This window comes from Tubulanus polymorphus, chromosome 3 (genome assembly GCF_964204645.1).
Source record: "Tubulanus polymorphus chromosome 3, tnTubPoly1.2, whole genome shotgun sequence".
Taxonomy (NCBI): domain Eukaryota; kingdom Metazoa; phylum Nemertea; class Palaeonemertea; order Tubulaniformes; family Tubulanidae; genus Tubulanus; species Tubulanus polymorphus.
The window spans coordinates 23,057,480-23,079,121 of NC_134027.1; the positions used below are offsets into that span (position 1 = coordinate 23,057,480).

The following is a 21,642-nucleotide window of genomic DNA, read 5'->3' on the forward strand; positions in this document are numbered from 1 at the left end:
CGCAAAGATTTGTTGCTGTTTTCACCATTTTTTACCAAAATAGTTGACAATCGAAACTATTTCAATCAAACTCTCAGGAAGGGGAGAATTTGTGATTTTGTTTACGACACGTTGAAAGATGTCGGAGACATACAGTTGGAACCTCGTTGATACGAATCTAGCGGGTAGCGCCGATATATCCGTGTTAAACGGGTTTCTTATTGAACCGAGTCATACTAATACTTATAAGTCATTTCTTTTGGAACTGTGGAGCCTGATGTAGATTAAAATGAAATAATGTCTCAATTCATATTTATGTTTATAGGGGAAAATAGAAAAAACGCCCATATTCAATATAAAATATAAAATAATTCAAACACGTAGATTGCATATATACGAAACTGAATATTTTTTTATTAAAAATAGAGAATTCTGCAAAAGCGTTTGCAATGATGTATTAGATATATTATTATTCATTACATATACATGTATAACAAGCCAAACAAATCGTAACACGAACAATTGAGTATCAAAGTATCAAATTATAAAGCCATAGTGCAAAAATATCTGTTTCTTAAATCCAAGCATAACATGAAAAAAATGCCATTTGAAAAATACTATGATATCGACATCTTTTTATTTATCTTGGAGATACATGCATTGACATTCCCTTATCACAGACGCACGTCAGAGAAATCCACCACAGTGTCAATGGCTATTAGGCGTTGAGTAACGGAATAGTTCTATATAGAGATAGGTGAAAACTATCAGGTTTTGTGTAAAACAAGTAGTTCTTAGAAATGATTGAAACTATTGTGACTGCAAAAAAGGGGCCAATGGACCAAGTAAGCATTCGAGAAGAAATCATTTCTTGAGGACAGAACTAAATGAACCACTCAACACTACAAATATTGACCAGTTCACCAGATAATTTTTGCACAAGGAAGAATCATGGGTTTACGCTGGTATAAGGCTAAACAAAAATGATACCTTGTTTCTCCTAATCGGCCGGGTAATTTTTGTAAAATATCATAAGATTTGTAATCAGTTCATTTTTTTATAGCTGCCGGGTCTGTAATGGTAAAATTGATCACGATTTAAAAAAAGTAATGTGCAGGGTAGATAGGCGGCCGGCCGGGTCAACTCTTAAGCTCGAGAGATCGGAGAAACAAGGTATCAATTTTCTGGCCTAAGACCAGTGTATCAGTCTGAAATTATTGCGATCCAGTCCCACCCACCTCATCAAATGATGCTGGTTACATTCTACAAAATCCCTTTCAAGTTGCTCAAGTTTAAGTTAACTGGAGGACGGTATTGAATGAAATGACCACACGAAACTTGAGGAGGACAGCCATCTTCTCAAAAAGGAAGGGCAACCAATATTACACCAATTATATCAATACAATTTAAAAGAAAATAATATTAGACCAATATACACAGTAAATATTTGTAAAGAATATACGCATCATTGTTTAACATAGCTGCATAATTAATTGTTAAATAACAACGTTAGCCATCTATAAAATGTCGAACCTACAGTTCGATATGGACTGTTAATATTTTGATGATGTTTGGATGGATAAGCGATGTGGTTTGCTCTATTTCTCGCCTGTTGGATGTCTAGAATGATTTGGCAACTTCGCGATGAAGATGGAAAATTGAAAAGTGAATTAACAGTGAAATTAACGTTGCTTGGACTTAAAATTAGCGAAAATTATCTTCTCTTAATATTACAAATCATGATAATACATCAGTGAGCTCACAATTAGATATTAGGTCATATTTGGTATAAATATAATTGACGATAATATCTTGTTACTGTATAAGTCCTTTTATAGAAAAATATATAATATTGTACTATCCTTTTATAGAAAAATATATAATATTGTACTATGTTCTTATATAAATAGTTAATGTGCGTTTAGTCAAGTTCAGTTCTTGTATTTCTCTCTGACACTTGTTCCCAAACCCATCGTGGAGATTTTGGTTTTCTTCCAATTTCAATGTGGCAAGTGAGTATTTTACACAGATATTATGCATGCAAACCGAAGGGCTACATTTAAATCATATTTCAAAATCAACCCTACCACATTGAAAAAACTGTTAGAAACCAGCAGTGTTTTGTTAAAATACTACAAAATAGATGCCGGATCCCGTTTCACCATGATTAGTCATGATATCCGTATGTTACTTTCAAACCTAATAGAGAACTGTAGAACTAGATCCAGAAATGTCTCTACTAGATATTGCGATTGTTCTAGGGGCGGATTGAGCAAGAGATCACGAAAACCTGTGAGAACGAAAGGATCTGATCGAGGTCCAGGAATTACACCAGACATTACGTCGACAGTCGTATGATATCAGTGATAACATGCTACATAGAATCCTAAGAACCTCGCTCGACTGAACACAGTGGATGAGACAATAATACAAAAATCAACAACTCTTTTCCTGCTGCTCTTTTTCTTCACGTTGTCTGCGTCGTTCGGCCTCTTCTGCTTCCAAACGAGCGACGAGTTCAGCTTGAACTTGCGGCTCAACGACGCGACCGAGTTCTGAGTACGTCGAAAAATCATCGAAATCACCGATAAGCACACCAGGGGGCGCTTGAATTTTGACGTTGTTAACGACGTGTAAATAGATCGGTTCTTTTCTCAGTTCTTCTACATCGTCTGCATTGAATGCAGGGTTGTCGACACCACAGTTAACGTACTTTACGATATCCCCATCGTCATCGTTGTAAACGTCTTGATAAGGATTCTCTTTGTCGCCAATTGTTTGATAGGGATTTTCTGAAATCATACGCGTAACAACATTTAGTGAATTCAACAAACAATCCGTCAAACGATTCAGTTGGCCAGTCTACATCTGGGAATTGAAGGTTACATTAAATCTATCAAACCCTCCCGCATAAAAGTGGCTGCTTTCTGAAATGCCCATGACATCGTCAAGTCTGCCCACTAGTGATTGGATATTTACTTCACGCCCTATTTTCCACAATAAACTCTGCCTTACTTGTACTTCTTTTCTTTTCCCTTTTCGAAACGGTATTTTAGAGTTAGCGTATCGGACATCGCACAAAATTCCGATTCTCTCGTTAGAATCGGTGTAAACGTAGAACTCACCCATTTCGTAGTTTCCATTTGTCTCTGCTTTTTTCGCCTTCTTTCCTTTACGCGTTTTGTTTTTATCGACTTGCGCGTACAATGGTTCTGCACTATCTACCGACCCTGAAGAGAAAACACGGGATGTGAATATTTTAGAAACTAACTTCACGTCATACTTTTTTCTCGAATATCTAATTTGGCATTTCATTTTGTGTAGCCAACACATTATTTTCTTCGAAAAAGTTTCTGAATGTACTTTTGCTAGAAATAAAATCCCTTTAGTATAGATTTCATTCTGTGCATTTCACCTTTCGTTTTCTTTTTCTTGCTTTTATCCACATTGGAGTAAATTGGATCAGTACCGCTTGCACCATTTACGACTGAAAATAAGCCACACGTTTGAAAAAATCGGCAAAATCATTGTCATTTCATCTATCATTCATGACAACCTTCGCATTCTTTATAACAACAACGATTCAGTAATAATACTAAACTGGGAGCCGTGATATCAATGATTGAGGAAAAATAAAATCCCTTTAGTATTGATTTCATTCTATGCATTTACCTTTCGTTTTCTTTTTCTTGCTTTTATCCACATTGGAGTAAATTGGATCAGTACCGCTTGCACCATTCATGACTGAAAATAAGCCACAAGTTTGAAAAAACCAGCAAAAACAATTTCATACAATTCAACTTCGAGAAAATCATTGTTATGTCATCTATTATTCCTGACAACATTCGCATTATTTACAACAACAACGATTCAGTAGTAATACTAAACTGGGAGTCATAATTTCAATGATTAAGGAAAATCATGATTAGTTTCTTAACAAAGCTTTTTCATCGAAAGTGGCTTTATTGATTCTGTACAAATTATCACGCATTTCTACGGCAATTGACGGCACTCTTTCTGTTTTCAATGATTTCAAGGAATCGGTAAAATCATGATTAGTTTCTAATGTAAACCTCTAATGGAAGGTACACCGTAGTCTATGCACTAATGGTAGCATGGAATAGTGCGCGACCAATTTCATTAAATCTTTAGTCTAATACATCGTAAATAAAAAATCGTAGCGGAAAATGCTTTTTGATTTTTTTTTCACTTTATCTAGTTGGTTTTCATAAAACGAAATTTGAAAGAGTAAAACAATTTCCATTTCCTCTATGTAACTATGTGTATCAGTAAGTTCTTTGTGAATATACGGCACATGTAATCCTGCTATTCTAAGAGCATTTCACCAAATACGTTGATCGGTTCCTTGGTATCATTCTAGATTTGACAAACACTTGTTTACCTTGATTCTGATTTCGTTTTTTCTTTTTGTCAACCTGTGCGTAAATCGGTTCTCCTGAAAATAATAGAATTCAAAATCTATTCCGATCGCCTCTACCATTCTTCTGGTCAATGATCGAGCAAATGATAGGTTTTTATAGATTGAGCCATCAATATCGCATCATTTGGCAATTCCCGAATATAAGTGATCACTGTACACTACCGGGCATTACCGAACATTACCGATCACTTCGATCATTACATCCAAAAATACGAACTTGAATTCGCTACAATTTAAATCAAACTTCGGACTTAGATATTGAGATAATGAATACGTTAATTGATTCGCGGCTCGGAAATACTCGGTGGTTTTACGGAGATATCCGGCAATATCGATCGGTCAAAAAAATCGATAAAGATACGGCATCGTAACATAAAGATAAAACTCTAACCAGTTTTCTCGACTCCATCTTCTGAAACTGCGAATATAGAAATGGATTTATTTAAGTACTTATAATGTATTAGTTCTAATTCAGTTATGACAATATTTGTGATACAGTAATACTACGTAAAATCCTACAATTGTAAATTGGCTAGAAAAGTTTATTCTAAAATTACTCGTGATAATCTGGGGGATTACTGCCACCCTCCTACGAACAGTCTTAACTTTAAAGGGAGACGGATGGAGGAGACTTTTAAGATAGAAGCAGAGTGTTAGCAGTCACCCGCAATTTTTTCGATGATTCTTTTAACAAACCTTCTACTCAATTCAGTAGATCAGAAAATATCTTTATTTCAATAATGACGAAGTCTCAATGAAATGAGGAAATGAACCGATTGCTTACCAAGATCGCCAATGTTCGAATACGGATCTGAAAATATGAAATATGTTTAAGCAACTCATAGACGGTATTGTGATTGAAGAATATTTTATAAAAGTCCGATCTTTAACTTAAAAACTCTGTGCTGAAGATAGAAAATATTTTTTTCTTTTTCTTTTGCCCATTCGGGATCTAAGAGGACAAAGACAAACGAGAATTTCAATACTGTTTTTCTCTGAAGAAATAGAAAACCCTAATAATTTGTGCCAATTTTGATACTAACTAAGAAATTCTCGAAACATTTAGGGATGCGATATAACCATAGATATTGTGGAGATTACGTAGTTCATAATGCGAATTAAAAACTGACTGACAAAGATTTTCAACAATAATTTGTGACATGAAACCTGTTGCAATAATCTGTTTGCGTAAATTTTCGGCGTGTAAGGAAGTTGTAAAATTGTGACATTACCGAAGTCATCGGTAGTGACGTGATTATCTTTGGTCGGTGGACTTTTAGGTTTTTTGTTGACTCGCGCGTACTTGTCACCTAACAAGGAAAAGACAAACAAATATTTGAACAAATATATGTTTATATTTTAGATGAGATGAAAGATTTGAAGTGGCAAATGTTACCTCTAGGTCCAACTACAAATCCATCGATATCGTTATCGTTTGGAGGAGGAACTGAAGCCGGACTGTAGAAAAAGGGAAACACATTTTTTTGTGATGATCGGTCGGGTTGGAAAGGGAATCTCTGACTTTTGATTAAGCTCAACAAATATGATTGGCAATTTCTAGTTTCGTATTGACTTTCGATGAATAAAGGCATCTACCTTTCCGATCGATTTTTGGTCCAGATCCATTGACCGTCTCGACGCCTTTTCACGAATAGCAACACGAACACAATGACGATGATGGTGACCAATACGACACCCACAACAACACCTCCGATCAATGTAACATAGGTAGTAACTGATAGGATCGAAAATGAGAAAATGAAATTTGCGAACCATGACAAATGAAAGAATCAATCTGCCTGGGTTTCACCAGATGCATTATCATTGAAAGTGAACTTACAAAATGACTATAGACATCAGATATTTATGCATCTTTTCCGTTGTTTATCTTTATTTTTAACTATTTGATGTTGGTTTACCGAAACTAACCACTGGTTTACGTAACCTCACGACGGTACGGCAATGTAATTAATGCCACGGCGTAACGCTTTATCCCACTTAACTACTGAGACCGTTTCAATTCACGAGGGGTAGTTGGAGGCAGGGTATCTGACCCCGGGAAATTTATATATCGGGTTCATTAAGAAGCTTCATTAATTTGCGGTTACATTAAGTAAATCGCTAAATGTTTCCGAATATTCTTTAGAAAGCTGCGCCTGATCGATTAACCCTACAGCCGGGCGCCGCGGATCTACGAATCCCGTCAATAAAGCTATTTGGATTTGTATTTGGAATTATATTTGTAACGTCGACCATGTGACAAAACAAAATGGCACCATCCAGTCCAGTGAACGAGAACTTGTCGCTATGATTTATTTGCTACTAAAACGACGCCGTCGTCGACGACGAAGAATCCACAAGAGGGATAGAAAAAAGCTTATGTTATATCATCGACGATCTTACCACCGACCGAGCCAATATAGGATTTAGGAAGCATGGATATCACAATTCAACAGTAACCGCACCCTCTTAAACACAGCAGAACTCTATACCTGAAACAGAACTACAGCCTACCTGGAATTTCTACCTGGTGGCTCAGAATGACGTCACTACTCTCAGTTACAATCAGTTGGTAACTGTATGCTTGATCGGGATCGATTTTAATCTCAATACTAATCGGACCACCAGTAGTTTCTAATTTCGTAGAATTAAAACATTCGTTTGTATGTTTGATACAGTATTTCACGTAGACGCTGTACTTCGACGGAAACGACGACAAATTTATCAGGACACTATTTCCTTTCTGTGTTACTGTCGCTTGCTTCAATGCGGTGTTTATAGCGCTTGGAATAGCTAAAAATGAGAAAAAAAATTCGATTTCAATATTAATGAAAACAATTGATATATCATCAACACGATCATAAAGAAAGGAATGCGTGTAGCCAATCCCACTAGCTAGAACTATCAGCCGAGGTAGAATTCTCAAGATCGGGAATCGAGGAGGCACGTATGTCGCTACGTATTCCGATTCCTATATTCGTATCAACGGGAAGCTCCTTGATTCTGAATTTGACCGGAAATGATGCGACATCGAATGTGAATTTCAATTTCAATTTCAATTTATACATCATAAATCCAAAGTATAAGATTATGAATGAAGAAAAACAACAATAACAACAAACAGAAAAAAAAAATGATATCGGCAAAGTTTACTGGAAAAATTAGTACGAAGCAGCTTTTTGTTTGAATTTCTTCGATGACACGAAATGAGGTTTTTCCGAAAACGAGGAATTTAACACAGACAAAATTATCTCAATCAAAAACTTAACGAATTGAGGAATTTACGTTTAATTAATCTAACGGGCTTAAGGATAGGCCTGTATTTACATCTTATAAAACTTACATATCTAACAAGCCTTCAATCTTACCATTTGTATTCGTTGTAACTATATCAGTAAATGGACTTGTATTATCACCAGGATTTGAGTTGACACTTTTCACTTTGAACTGATAATCAGTTGCTGGTTTTAATCCGGTTATTTTCGTTTGCACCAGTTTTTTATAACCGGGATCGGTTATTTCAGTTTTATTCACGAAAGCTGAAACGGAATTCCAAGCCCTGTAACTGACGGCGAACGTTTGTTCGGCACCACCCTCAAATTCAGACATCCAACTCAGCGTCACAGAAACGGCTGTTCTTGCAATAACTCTCAGATTTGACGGTGTTTGTGGAGGTCCTGAAATAATAATAAGAAAAAAAAATGAAATTCCTTTTATAGTTCGCATGCTGCGCTGATTTATTAGGATCCCAGTTCGGCAAAATGTCTCGTGTTATTCAAGAGTGTTAATATAGGTATTAATCTGAAGCCTGACCCGGCACACCTTCAGACATTCAACACCGATATTTCCAATTAATTAAAAGACTAACAGACGAACTATCTTTGAAATTTCGGGTTCAGGCTGCGATCGATATTCATTTTGTGGGTTTTATTAGAATTTATACCGTGGAAAATATTGTCATTATTTCAAGTGACTGCGAATTTCTAATAACTTCAAATTCGAAATAACACATCGTACTTACCTGTCTCTGTGAGTTTCAATGTAACTTCTACGCTACCAACAGAATTATTAAGTTTACACGAATAAGATCCGTAATCAGACGCCTGAACTGATTGTATGGTGACATCCCACTGCGTTAAACTGGTATTTTTCATTAAATGTTTGCCATTTGTTGAATTGTGACTGCAATTTAAAGTTGTCGCTTGCGGATTCGCATCGTAGTTTATCGTGTATCTTATATTTTCTCCTATATTCGCGGCGATGGGTTCAACGAGTTGTGGCGATAGTTTTGGTGCATCTATTATAGAATTGAACTAAATATGTATGTCGTGTCAAAGCAGAAATTTTCTAGAAGGCTACACGAGTAATTTTTATTAGCACTTTAGAGATGAAAGAATGTAGTTTCAAATGAAGATATATACATATGACTTTAGCGCATCTATTACCAATTGAACTAAAACTATGAGGAAGTTGATTCCATTGCGTTACCATTTTAAACGAAATCTTAAATGCTGAATGAAATCTTAAAAAATAGATGGATTGCACATTGTATGATGTTTACCTAATGAAAATACGAAGAACAATTTTTTGGGTTGTGATTCAATAAAAGTCAGCCATGGAAATACAGATAATGATTCGTTCTACTCGAACTTCTGTTGCAGATAAAAATATGAATCGTTAAAAATGTCATGCATTATTTCACACTTACACAATATAGACAGTGTCGTGGAGTTGGTGACACCATTAACAGGTTGACTGTTCTGATAAGCTGTACATCTGTATTGTCTCCCATTTTTATCCTTATCAGTTGATACTACTAGACTACTAGTAGATATCTGTCCACTGTGAGATTCGAGATGATTTACTGGTGGACTGGGTGAAATATTTATCCACGTTGTCGCCCCAGAGCTGTACGCCCAGAGAATCGTAGACACCGGGTTACTGGAGTCAGTTGTACACGTAAGAGTCTTTGATGTACCTTGAACAACTGGACCGCTTGGAATTTCAGTCAGTGTCATTGATTCTGGTGGAACTGTAGATATAAAAGTTAGAGCCATGATTGTTATGCCGTAAAACGGTCATTGAAAAAGTGATTTTCACTTACAATGAACGGTTATAGTTGTATTTTTGTTAAGATTTCCAGTTTGACATCTGTATCGAGCCTGATTCATGGTTTTAGTTGCAGTAATAGATAATGTACTAGTAGCCACAAACCCGTGATTGGTTCCAGTAGTTCGATTCGTAGCTGGTTGAGGGTCAAGTAGTGTCCATGTTGTAGAGGAATATGTAAACCACTGAATCTGTGCAGCCGGGTTTGACGAGTCAGTTTTACACTCTATCTGTTGATTATTGTTTACTAACACATTATCAGCCGGTGTCTTCATCATTATCAGTGCTGTTGCTGTGACTAAATTTTGAATCGTCGCAAATTAACAAAAATTCCTGTATTCGAATTCAACGCATACGAGTAAATTCAATCCGGGTACTTACAGTTGACAGTTAATATAATTTTATTAGAAAACATTGGTGTTGGTATACCAGCCCCAGTAGCTGTACATTGATATTCTGCCTGGTTATCTGTTTTATTGACGGATGTTGAATATGTTAGAGGACTGACTCCCTTTTTCACAGTGCTGCCCCCTGGTGTTCTAGTTATGGCGAGGTTCGGTTCCGGGTTACCTCCTGTAGTTGTACACGTTAAATCAACAGATGCAGATTCCTGAACGGGTGACGTCGGTCCTTGTAATGTAACACTACTCGGTGGAACTAAAATGAAGGGAAAAACGATTCGACCTAAACGTTTATGGGCGGCCATACCCGCAAAATATCAGCGTCTCGTCTGTTTGTCTGTACTCCGGATAATCATCTCATCTTATCAACGTGATATTTTTCCTGGTCGATATTTTCAAGTTCGTAGGTAGTACGGCTGTGTGTAAATAGACTGATTTTCGGTTTCCATTTTTGATTAAAGACTTGTCTAATTTGAGACCACAGCACCAGAGTAACGGCTTGTTACCGAAAGACTGATTGCCTGTCGAGTTCAGGGCCACCTGCCTTTGCACACCGTTTGATGTCCATGATACCAATGAACCGAAACACGCATGTATGGTGGCTGATTCAGGCCATAACGTAAAATTACTGCTATGCAAATGAGGGAACCAGAACGCCGGAACGAAAAAAAGTCAAATTTTCTCGAAAAGTCCGTTTTGGCGCGCCAAAAGTAAAGAATGTCCCGTTTTGGCACCCCCGCCAAAAAAACGAAAAACGTCTCAATTTCTCTGAAAATCCGTTTTGGTGCGCCAACACAAAGAAATTTCGGCGCCAAAACGAACTTTTATACGTAAATAATTCTATATATGCAAATTTATGCAAATTAAACATAAGATCAATGCGCCAAATTGAAAAATAATCTCACTGTGGTTGAGTGTTTGTTTTGGCGGGGGCGCCAAAACGGATTTTTAGAGAAATTATGACTTTTTTCGTTGTTTTGGCGCCCTCATTTGCATACCAGGAATTTTAAGCTACGGCCCGAGTCAGCCACCATACGCATGCGCTACACCTCAGTAGAAAGTAAGCACTGCTGATATACACAGACATGGTTAATTTTATAAACTAGGGGTTTATGGACACCATGCTTGGAAAGTGGTTTCAATTGCTCAATAATCTAACAAGTTCAATATTCAACGCCCGCTGGTGACCATATACAGAAACCAATAATCTTGAAACTAACTACAATCATAGACCATGTCAGCAGCTATAATTTTGCAATTGATTGCACTAATCAATTATGTAATTTGTCATTTCCATTGTGTAACTTTTAAAATTCATATATTGTTATAATTCACAGGAAATTTAAAAAATAATAATAATTGATTGTGATACCAAAATATGTCTAGATACCAAAATTATTCTACTATTCAATGCCCCCTGGTGACTATATGCAAAACCCAATAACCTTGAAACTCACCACAATCATAGTAGAATGTCATGAGCTATAACTTTCGAATTGATTGAGGAAACAAAATATGCAAAGGTACAATATAGAAATAGCAAGTAATTGAATAATTCAACGCCCCTGGTGGACATATTAAAAAAAAACCAATTACCTTGAAACTCACCACAATCATAGAATATATTATGAGCTACAACTTTTCAATTGTTTGTGGTAACAACATATGCTCAGGTATCGATATAATGCGGAAAATCTTTTTTCCACCTACGAATGAGTACTGATGACACCAAGATGGCCGCCAATTACGTGATAAAAATACCTGTCTCATGTTTTAAAGATAAATACCCATCACATATTTTGATGAAAAATGGCAAACAGCAGGAAGCTCCAGGACACCGAATTCGGGCCAAAATTGACATTTTGGGCACCAAAAAAACGGTCAGAGTACGATTATCCTCAGTCCCATCGGCCTAATTTTTCTTATGCTGATGGGCCCTGTAAAGATATATATGTACGAAAAAAAGATACGATTATTTTGAAGGGAGTTTAAAATGGGGACTGAAACCTTTGTTGAGGTTGACAGAGCGTACGGAATGAGTGCAAATCAAAGCAGATTCGACTATGTCTCTTCAGTGAGATTGATGTTGGGAAAAATAATATTAGCTCTAGGGAAATCATAATTATACTTGGTTTCCAAAAATAAGGGACTACTAATTTTACCTCATTTGTTCCTTGCATAATTGAGTGATTTGTAGTAAACTTTTTACAGTACTTACAGATGACATTTAATCTAACTTGATTAGAAATCATTGGTGTTGGTATACCAGCCCCAGTAGCTGTACATTGATATTCTGCCTGGTTATCTGTTTTAGTGACGGATGTTGAATATGTTAGAGGACTAACTCCCTGTTTGACAGTGCTGCCTCCTCGTGTTCTAGTTATGGTGAGGGTCGGTACCGGGTTACCCCCTGTAGCTGTACACGTTAAGTCAACAGATGCAGATTCCTGAACGGGTGACGTCGGTCCTTGTAATGTTACACCACTTGGTGGATCTGAAATCAAAAGGTGTTACACACATGATTATCATATTCAATCGATTATTCATATGCAGCAGTAGCTACAGATTATTTTACAGCCTCTGGAAGGAAAATTTAGATTGCCCCAAATACGTTTGAAGTGCATTCAAAAATAATATTTGTTCTAAGCTTTTTAGGTCAGGAATTATTTCTTTTATTCAAAGAAATATGGAATATATAATATCACGCCAAGTTCAATAATGAATTCGAGAAATAAATTTCCTAAACGTTTTTGATATTCTAATTGTTTCGGTTCACTGTATAATTGCCGCATTTTTTTGAAAGCGCCTCACCCAATCAACATCGTGATAAATAAACATCACGCAGATGAGAATCAGTTGACATTATACGGTGGGACTACTAAGAAAGAATCATTTGAGCATCTGTCCCAATTCTTGCCGTATGATACATTTACTGCGTGATATTCTATTTCAATCAGAGAATCTGATCCGTTTGAATTTCTGTTGAACGCGTTTGAATTCATATTCTTTTGTATTTGTACGATATTCTTAGTCTTTATTCATGATTATTGCTCTATCCCGATGTGACAATAATATCTTTTGATAAGGAAAAAACCCGAAACTTTAACATATTTCTGCCTCATAAAATGAACTTCATAATTAACTCCGTCAAGGAGCCGCACGCGTTTTCCGCGGCATTCAACGCAGTAATCTAGGTACAGATATTTTGTTCTTTATCGAAAATGACGGAACAGATTTGATGAATTCCTTTGAATTCATTGGATGGACAGTATAAAACTAATTGTTATTATAAAAAGTAATATGATGAGTTGAATGACGTGAGTTTAGATGAGTACTTACATTCCACATTGATAGTAATACTACCAGCAACTGATCCTGCTATATTCGATACGTTGCATGTATAAACACCTGAATCAGTTTTACTGATTCGTGTAAAACTGAGTTTATTATTAGACTGTCCTGATAGATTGACACCGCTCCATTTATACGACAGTCCTGTAGCTCCAGGCTGTGAACTGTTACATGTGATAGTCAATGGTGAATTCTCCTGTACTGTTACGATGTTGTTGATGGCGGTTGGTTGAGATGTTAGAACTGGTCCACTCGGGGGTACTGAAAATTTGAAACTGCATGTATTTTGAAAACCACGGAGGTTTCGATGGTACATTTTCCTTACGCCTCCTGAATTATTGATTTTCGCAATCTAAAACAAATCATCAACATCATAATGAAAGGTACAACATCAATCAGTTGTAGATCACGAAATATCTGTGATAAAACGATAAGAGTAAAATCCCGCAATGAATGAATTGATGGCCAAAAAGAAGCAATATTTCGGGTGGTTGCTACCACCCTTCTTCAGTCAAAATGACTTACCGAAAATACGCAGCGTATGTATACAGATATATATGTACGAAAAAAAGATACGATTATTTTGAAGGGAGTTTAAAATGGGGACTGAAACCTTTGTTGAGGTTGACAGAGCCTGCCGAATGAGTGCAAATCAAAGCAGATTCAACTATGTCTCTTCAGTGAGATTGATGTTGGGAAAAATAGTATTAGCTCTATGGAAATCATAATTATACTTGGTTTCCAAAAATAAGGGACTACCTGACTTTCTAATTTTACCTCATTTGTTCCTTGAATAATTGAGTGATTTGTAGTAAACTTTTTACAGTACTTACAGATGACATTTAATCTAACTTTATTAGAGATCATTGGTGTTGGTATACCAGCCCCAGTAGCTGTACATTGATATTCTGCCTGGTTATCTGTTTTAGTGACAGATAGTGAATATGTTAGTGGACTAACTCCTTGTTTGACAGTGCTGCCTCCTGGTGTCCTAGTTATGTTGAGGTTCGGTACCGGGTTACCCCCTGTAGCTGTACACGTTAAGTCAACAGATGCAGATTCCTGAACGGGTGACGTCGGTCCTTGTAATGTTACACCACTTGGTGGATCTGAAATCAAAAGGTGTTACACACATGATTATCATATTCAATCGATTATTCATATGCAGCAGTAGCTACAGATTATTTTACAGCCTCTGGAAGGAAAATTTAGATTGCCCCAAATACGTTTGAAGTGCATTCAAAAATAATATTTGTTCTAAGCTTTTTAGGTCAGGAATTATTTCTTTTATTCAAAGAAATATGGAATATATAATATCACGCCAAGTTCAATAATGAATTCGAGAAATAAATTTCCTAAACGTTTTTGATATTCTAATTGTTTCGGTTCACTGTATAATTGCCGCATTTTTTTTGAAAGCGCCTCACCCAATCAACATCGTGATAAATAAACATCACGCAGATGAGAATCAGTTGACATTATACGGTGGGACTACTAAGAAAGAATCATTTGAGCATCTGTCCCAATTCTTGCCGTATGATACATTTACTGCGTGATATTCTATTTCAATCAGAGAATCTGATCCGTTTGAATTTCTGTTTAACGCGTTTGAATTCATATTCTTTTGTATTTGTACGATATTCTTAGTCTTTATTCATGATTATTGCTCTATCCCGATGTGACAAGAATATCTTTTGATAAGGAAAAAACCCGAAACTTTAACATATTTCTGCCTCATAAAAACGAAACTCATATGAACTTCATAATTAACTCCGTCAAGGAGCCGCACGCGTTTTCCGCGGCATTCAACGCAGTAATCTAGGTACAGATATTTTGTTCTTTATCGAAAATGACGGAACAGATTTGATGAATTCCTTTGAATTCATTGGATGGACAGTATAAAACTAATTGTTATTATAAAATGTAATATGATGAGTTGAATGACGTGAGTTTAGATGAGTACTTACATTCCACATTGATAGTAATATTACCAGCAACTGATCCTGCTATATTCGATACGTTACATGTATAGACACCTGAATCAGTTTTACTGATTCGTGTAAAACTGAGTTTATTATTAGACTGTCCTGATAGATTGACACCGCTCCATTTGTACGTCAGTCCTGTAGCTCCAGACTGTGAACCGTCACATGCGATTGTTAATGGTGAATTCTCCTGTACTGCGACGATGTTGTTGTTGGCGGTGTTTGGTTGAGATGTTAGAACTGGTCCACTCGGGGGCGCTGTAAATGTAAAACTATATCTATATTGAAAACCACGGTGGTTTCAATGGTACATTTTCAATACGCCTGCTGGATTATTGATTTTGGAAATTTAAAAACAAATCATCGACATGGAAATTAATGATTTTACATGAATAAGTCAAAAAGTTTATTCATAATATTAGAAATGTTTCGGGTGGTTGCTAACACCCTTCTTCAGTCTAAAATGACTTGCCAAATAAATACACAACATATGTATATAAGCATATTAATATAGAATCATATACCTGTCACTGCACATAAGTTATGGGGACTAGAGTACTGACATTATACAAGTATTTTGAAGGGAGTTTAAGATGGGGGATGAAACCTTTGTTTAGGTTGACAGAGCCGTCGGAATGAGTGATAATTAAAGCAGATTCAACTATGTCTCTTTTAGTGAGATTGATGTTGGCAAAAATAATATTGGCTCCAGGAAAATCAAAATTATATCCGATTTCAAAGAAGGGATACCCCATTTTACTTATATCACCCCATTAAAAACATCCCGTTTATGTTCCCTGATTCTTCCCAGTTTCACCAAATATAGAAAGTTTACAATCAGATCAGTTGATTCTATTAACTCGACAATGGACATTAGGGTTAAGATTGTTATTGGAGCAAAATAAAGAAATTTTATTGATATACTTGAAAATGAAATCGGTATTCAAATCATGAGGAGCCGGTTCGAATTTTTCATGACAATGACAAAAGGAACTATAATTTTGATTTTAGGCTTTAACGAACTAATGATTACGTGGTCGCGAAGGAGAGAAAAACTTTTTTTGACATTGTGAAGCGCTTTCTCTAAATCTTTGTCCGGGTATGCAAGTTTTCAAAAAAAGGTTGAATATGCTACTAAAATACAGCGTTGTACACAAGAGTAGAGTTGACCATGATTCTGGAGCATTTTTGGGTGGCTATAGCCCCTTAATTCCCCAACCAAAAATGCAAGGGAGCACTTTTATCCGATAGTTTACTTTGTTTATCCGATAGTTTATTTTGAAATTTTGAAATTTGCCATCAAACCTTTTTAACGCAAAAGTGGAATTGGGCTCTCCTACTATGTAAAATCTAACGGCCTAAACAGTTTTTATCACAAATCCTACGTGTATAAGTCCCAAGGGAAACACCCTGAACAACCACCGCTTTAAGGTAAGTTTGAGTGAATGGAAAGAAATTCAGGTAGGATTCACAGTTGAAGGTTTATGAAAAACAGAGAAACCTAATCTCGAATTAAGCTTTTGTATGAGAACATCCAAAAATGCATTTTTCCATCGAAGGAAAACTTTAAGGAAGGATAAAGGATATTAGGAAATGTCAAAAAATAGTCAAGGTCGAGATCAGTTGATACTAAACATAATGTGTAATCGCCATTAACTGAACCATAGAAGAGGCGCGAATATATAGGGGTCAAATTTCACATTCAATGTGTTCCCAAAAAGGTAAGCTAGAATAGGTGATAGGGGGTTGCCCGTAGCGAAATCACATATTTAATCAAAGAAATTGCCATCAGTTTGGAAAATAGGCTCTTCGAAAAGTACATAACTCTAAAAGATCAATGAAACATACGTTTGATACAATCTAAAGCGAGTTCCACTGGAAGGTTAGTGAATAGAGAGACTGCATCAAACGAGATGAATGTATGCATTAGGGATAATGTGACGTCTTGTAATAAATCCGTATCGTGTTTGATATGAGAACCAGAGAACGAACCAAGTACGTGAAGGAGAAAGCATTTTGGCAATAATCGATTGGAATAATCGATTAAGAAAAATAATTAGAGGGAGAGCCCTTGCCGATAGGACGTAAAGCGACATTACTTTTATGAATCTTAGGGAAGCCGTAAGCGTATGGTAAATTTCATAATTGATTTCTTATCAGTAGGATGCTTATATACATATACTGTGTATTCTTGTGAGTCATTTCAGATTGAAGAAGGGTGGTAGCAACCACTCGAAATACGTCAAATATTTTGAATAAACTTTTTTACGGAAGCGTCCTGGGGACATCATTTACGAGCAATAAAAATTTTATTTTTTGGTGAGATATATCTCAACATAAAATCATTTACGGTTAATACATAGTTTTGCCGATTTTATGTCGACTCATTATCTCGACATAAATTCAGAAATTTTCCTCTTAAATTCAAAATTCGATTTTCTGCCGAGAACCACCGCCGTCCTGGAGAAATCTTTTATGAAAAACGAAGAATTGATTTTATGTCGAGTAATCATCTCGACATTAATTCATTCACCATTAATAAAAAGTTTAGCCGAATTTATGTCGAGTTATTATCTCGAAATAAATTCAATTTTTTTATTAATCGTAAATGAATTATGTTGAGATGTAACTCGACATAAAATCAGCAAAACAACGGCAAAACATTTTATTTAATTGTAAATGAATTTATGTCGAGATGATAACTCGACATAAATTCAATTTTTGTTTTTCATAAAAGATTTCCCCATGACGGCGCTGGATCTCGACGGAAAATCGAATTTTGAACTAAAGAGGAAAATTGCTGAATTTATGTAATGAGATATCATTCAATTGTTTATCATCCTTACCTACTACAGTAACTACTGTTCTACTTTCTGAAAACATGTTCATGTATTCACATGCCCATCCTCCAGCATCAGACATATGTACATTAGTTATACGTAAACCGTAACGTCCAGCTGTTATGTCACATTGTCCAGTGTACCGAGATTCACTAATAGCGCCACGAGGACAGTTTGTCTTATCAAACGAATACTGTACAGTAGGGGTACTGAATGTCATTCTGTAACCGCAGAAATCTTTACTGGGTGGTGAAACCTGACATTGTACGTCAGTGGTGCCACCTAGTGTTACAACTGCTGGTGTTACAACTGTCGTGATTGTCGTGTCCGCTGCATCTATACAATTCTGCTGCTGTCCTAGAATTATTCAATCACCTTTAAACATTTAAAATCGTTCATGTCATCGTGTTCCTATTAATCTAATCTTTTACAAGTAATTTGTACTACATTGGCCGGGACATACGAAAATCAACGCTATACCGCGAGGTTCGTATTAAGCCATTTCGTATTAACGAGGTTCAAATGTATATGCACCAAACGATGATCTCTAGCGAGAGTCCGAAACTTGGTGCATTTTCATCTTGATTCTTGAAAAATTAATATTCGATTTAAAGTTTTAATTTGTGTATTTACGTAGTGCGTCTCAAACTCATTAAAGACTGAAGAACAATAGCTAAATACTAAGTAAGCGACGAACTAAGGGTAATGATACAAGTAGAAGAAAATTAACAACCATTGGTGAAACAATATCTGATTGGTTTAAACGATATTTAGAACATCTTTCACTCATATAACGGTAGATCAAGTCTGAAAAGTTTCTTTTAAGCTATGAATTTATTCGTCCAACGTTTCGACTATACCCCAATAGGCATCTTCAGGAATAACGAGTGAAAAAAAATATGACACATAATGCCATCGAGAACAAAGGAACCGTGTTTCTCATCACCGCGCACGTCCGAAGAATCAGTGACGAATATCTGGTAAAAATAGCGCTCGAATAATTGAATAATTTCTGTTGGTTTCTTTTCAATGCGAAAAAATGGAATGCTCAATAGAATCCTTGTTCATTATTATTTCTTTTTCGTACTTGGAATTATGTAATGTGCATTATCAGCAATGGTTATTGATGCGATGTAGATAGATCGGGGTTTAAAACTGTCATTTGCCCTGACATTGGAGATTTCGGTAAGCACAATCCAAAAGTAAAGACTCGGTTCCCTCATGCCATCTTCAGTGCATTTTCTACCTAAATCAAAATAAGGAAGTTGACTCCCTCAGGCTCCTCTTCAATCCCCCTTTCATTACAAGGACTAAGTAGAAATGTATGCCCCCCGCGTCACTTTGGAGAAGCCAGTGCACAATGAGAAACACGGTATGTATTTTGAATGGCGTTATGTGGTAGTATTTACCTGCTGTAGATCTCACGCAGAGAAGAACAATCACAAACACACACCAGACTACCGGTACATTCTGAATATATATTAGAACAATAAATTACATGTGTTTGTCATAAATAAAGTTTTCATTTCTAAATCAATTTAATCGACGTCTTGTTCGTGGACTTAAAACGATTTAACTATTTATAACCATACGTACATATATTTGTAATCGCAAACAGCAATCTATGTAAGATCTATTGACGAATAAGCCACCATAATTGATTTACGTATCTAAACTCGAAATTTTTTGGATCATTTCATTAATGGCCTTTGCTTTGATGTTGGAGAGCCTAAACAATTCTAAAGCCGTGCTTAAATAAAGTCAAGTCGTGTAAAAATTAATTTGAGTAACTTATGAATCTGAATATGTAGGCCTATAACCTTTTTTTATTCAACAAATCCATGTACGCAACTAACATATTTTTGGAACTAACACAATTTTCTTGCAGTTGTGAAGTGACTGTGGTGGCTATAAGTAAGAAGCCAGTGGCCTATACGCGTGTTTACGATTTTACTGCATTATATAGGCCTACATGTACTCACTTGGATGCGTTGAGTGTTCATTTTTTTCCAAATTTCCTGATGATCAACATATCGATTATTTTGAAAGAAGAAGTTATAGCAAAGTTTTCAAGTATAAACACTCGCTTCCTTTCAACGTCGCAATCAAACACGTATGTCAAACCTAAGCCTAACGATTGCGAGGTAATAGAATCACGTAGACGAACACAAACCGGTAATCCAAATTTAGAAAACGTCTAATCAAAGAGAAACTTCGAAACTGAAAACGTCTGGTCGATTTTCACTTCCTGGTCGCATTATACACACTAGATTTATATCTACACATACCAACATACAATGTAGACCTACCCGCGGCGTATGTGCCTAGTTGACAGCAGTACGAATTACTTGACGACATTCTTCTGATTTATAATGCCTACACTCTATACATAAACAGCTATTATAGTCCTATATTCTTGAATGTTATTGATTAAGTATCTTTGTTCATTGCGGTAAAAACCCACTCAGTATAGGTCTTGTATTTTCGTGTTAACAACGGCATTCAACACTGAATATCGATGATGAAAATGACTCTTGTCTGCATTATTCGCTATATTTACCTAACTTCCTGGTCGGAATAGAAATAGTACGTCTTTTTAAATATTCATTCGAAAGAAATTCTTAGCGCTGTACGTAGTGTTGATTGATATCAGCAGTTTACTTGAATATTGTAAGTTTATCGTTTTACTTTCAAGTCTTTATTTTTTTCAAATCTTACATTCGCTTTGCTGTTGTTTTCATCAACGTAATTAAATCACCAAACTCAATTGCCAAAGGTCAGAAAAATCTTTTTATCTTAATTTTTTTCAGTGTTATCACATTCCATTATAGTTGAAATTTGTGGCTAATTTAGACGCAGCCCACGGAGGTGTTCTGTGGTTCTTTGAGAAGCAATTCCATAGAGCATGCATAGATCATAAGGTAAGGATTAGAGTTACGCTAAATTCACCCAAATTCCATCCTCGCTTGCCAGGGGTCCGGTATCACTCCCGAACTCGCTTCCACCAGCCCCCTGGCCTCACGAAGCGTGATTTCATTACTGGCGCTGTTGTGCATGACGTCATATATCGATTTGCGAAATATTTCCTGGTTCAGTAAAACGTTCGCTGATTGGTCCATTTAACGGGAAAACCAATAGAAGCCTAAAGTCGTTTGTTACAAGCGCTGTGATTGGTACGACCGGATTCTGGTCGGCTAGTAACGACTCCAACGACTCGTGAGGTGAAGGGGTTTGGCGAACAGCTTTATCGTTGTGGATTCGAATCCCTTGACGGGTGAAGATGCCCAAATTCTGAAGATCTAATCAAACTCTTTATGTAGTTCCATTGGTTAACATATAACCTTGTGACTGATGAGTACGGAAGCGTCTTGGGGGACATGAGAATTTTTTTCTTCTGATTTATGATTCATGAAAAAAAAGATTCAGGTATTTTTTTATGAGATATATATAACTCTTCAGAAAATCGATTTAGAAATTAAAATAATTTTTTCCCATTTACCGACGAGATATATCTCATCAAAAATTCTAAATCTTTT

At 36.2% G+C, this 21,642-nt stretch overlaps 1 protein-coding gene and 1 long non-coding RNA gene across 2 annotated transcripts; both read right to left on the bottom strand.

Moving 5' to 3' along the window:
- Nucleotides 1-443: 443 nt before the first annotated feature.
- Nucleotides 444-15,391, bottom strand: LOC141902200 (synaptogenesis protein syg-2-like). The gene is made up of 21 exons (XM_074789840.1): nucleotides 15,384-15,391; nucleotides 15,249-15,331; nucleotides 14,115-14,390; nucleotides 13,270-13,542; nucleotides 12,149-12,424; nucleotides 9,911-10,186; nucleotides 9,525-9,827; nucleotides 9,129-9,452; nucleotides 8,442-8,717; nucleotides 7,789-8,097; nucleotides 6,935-7,213; nucleotides 6,017-6,155; nucleotides 5,817-5,878; nucleotides 5,653-5,730; nucleotides 5,205-5,231; nucleotides 4,812-4,838; nucleotides 4,382-4,435; nucleotides 3,652-3,723; nucleotides 3,395-3,466; nucleotides 3,105-3,209; nucleotides 444-2,771 (listed from the first exon to the last, which is right to left on the bottom strand). The coding sequence occupies exons 1-21, from the start codon at nucleotides 15,389-15,391 to the stop codon at nucleotides 2,416-2,418; spliced, it is 3,675 nt and encodes a 1,224-aa protein (XP_074645941.1). The 3' UTR covers nucleotides 444-2,415.
- Nucleotides 15,392-18,407: 3,016 nt separating this feature from the next.
- Nucleotides 18,408-20,209, bottom strand: LOC141901043 (uncharacterized). Its single transcript, XR_012618805.1, has 3 exons — nucleotides 20,089-20,209; nucleotides 19,516-19,576; nucleotides 18,408-18,463 (listed from the first exon to the last, which is right to left on the bottom strand). It is a non-coding gene; the product is annotated as an uncharacterized LOC141901043 (long non-coding RNA).
- Between the last annotated feature and the right edge of the window lie 1,433 nt (nucleotides 20,210-21,642).

What these genes read in the sequence shown, in the direction of transcription:
- LOC141902200 (XM_074789840.1), bottom strand. An exon ending in AGTTAGATTAAATGTCATCT is followed by an intron (nt 13,543 to 14,114) that starts GTAAGTACTGTA and finishes TCAAATTTTCAG; the next exon opens with TACCCCCGAGTGGACCAGTT. An exon ending in CACGACACTGTCTATATTGT is followed by an intron (nt 8,718 to 9,128) that starts GTAAGTGTGAAA and finishes ATTCTATAATAG; the next exon opens with ATGCACCAAAACTATCGCCA.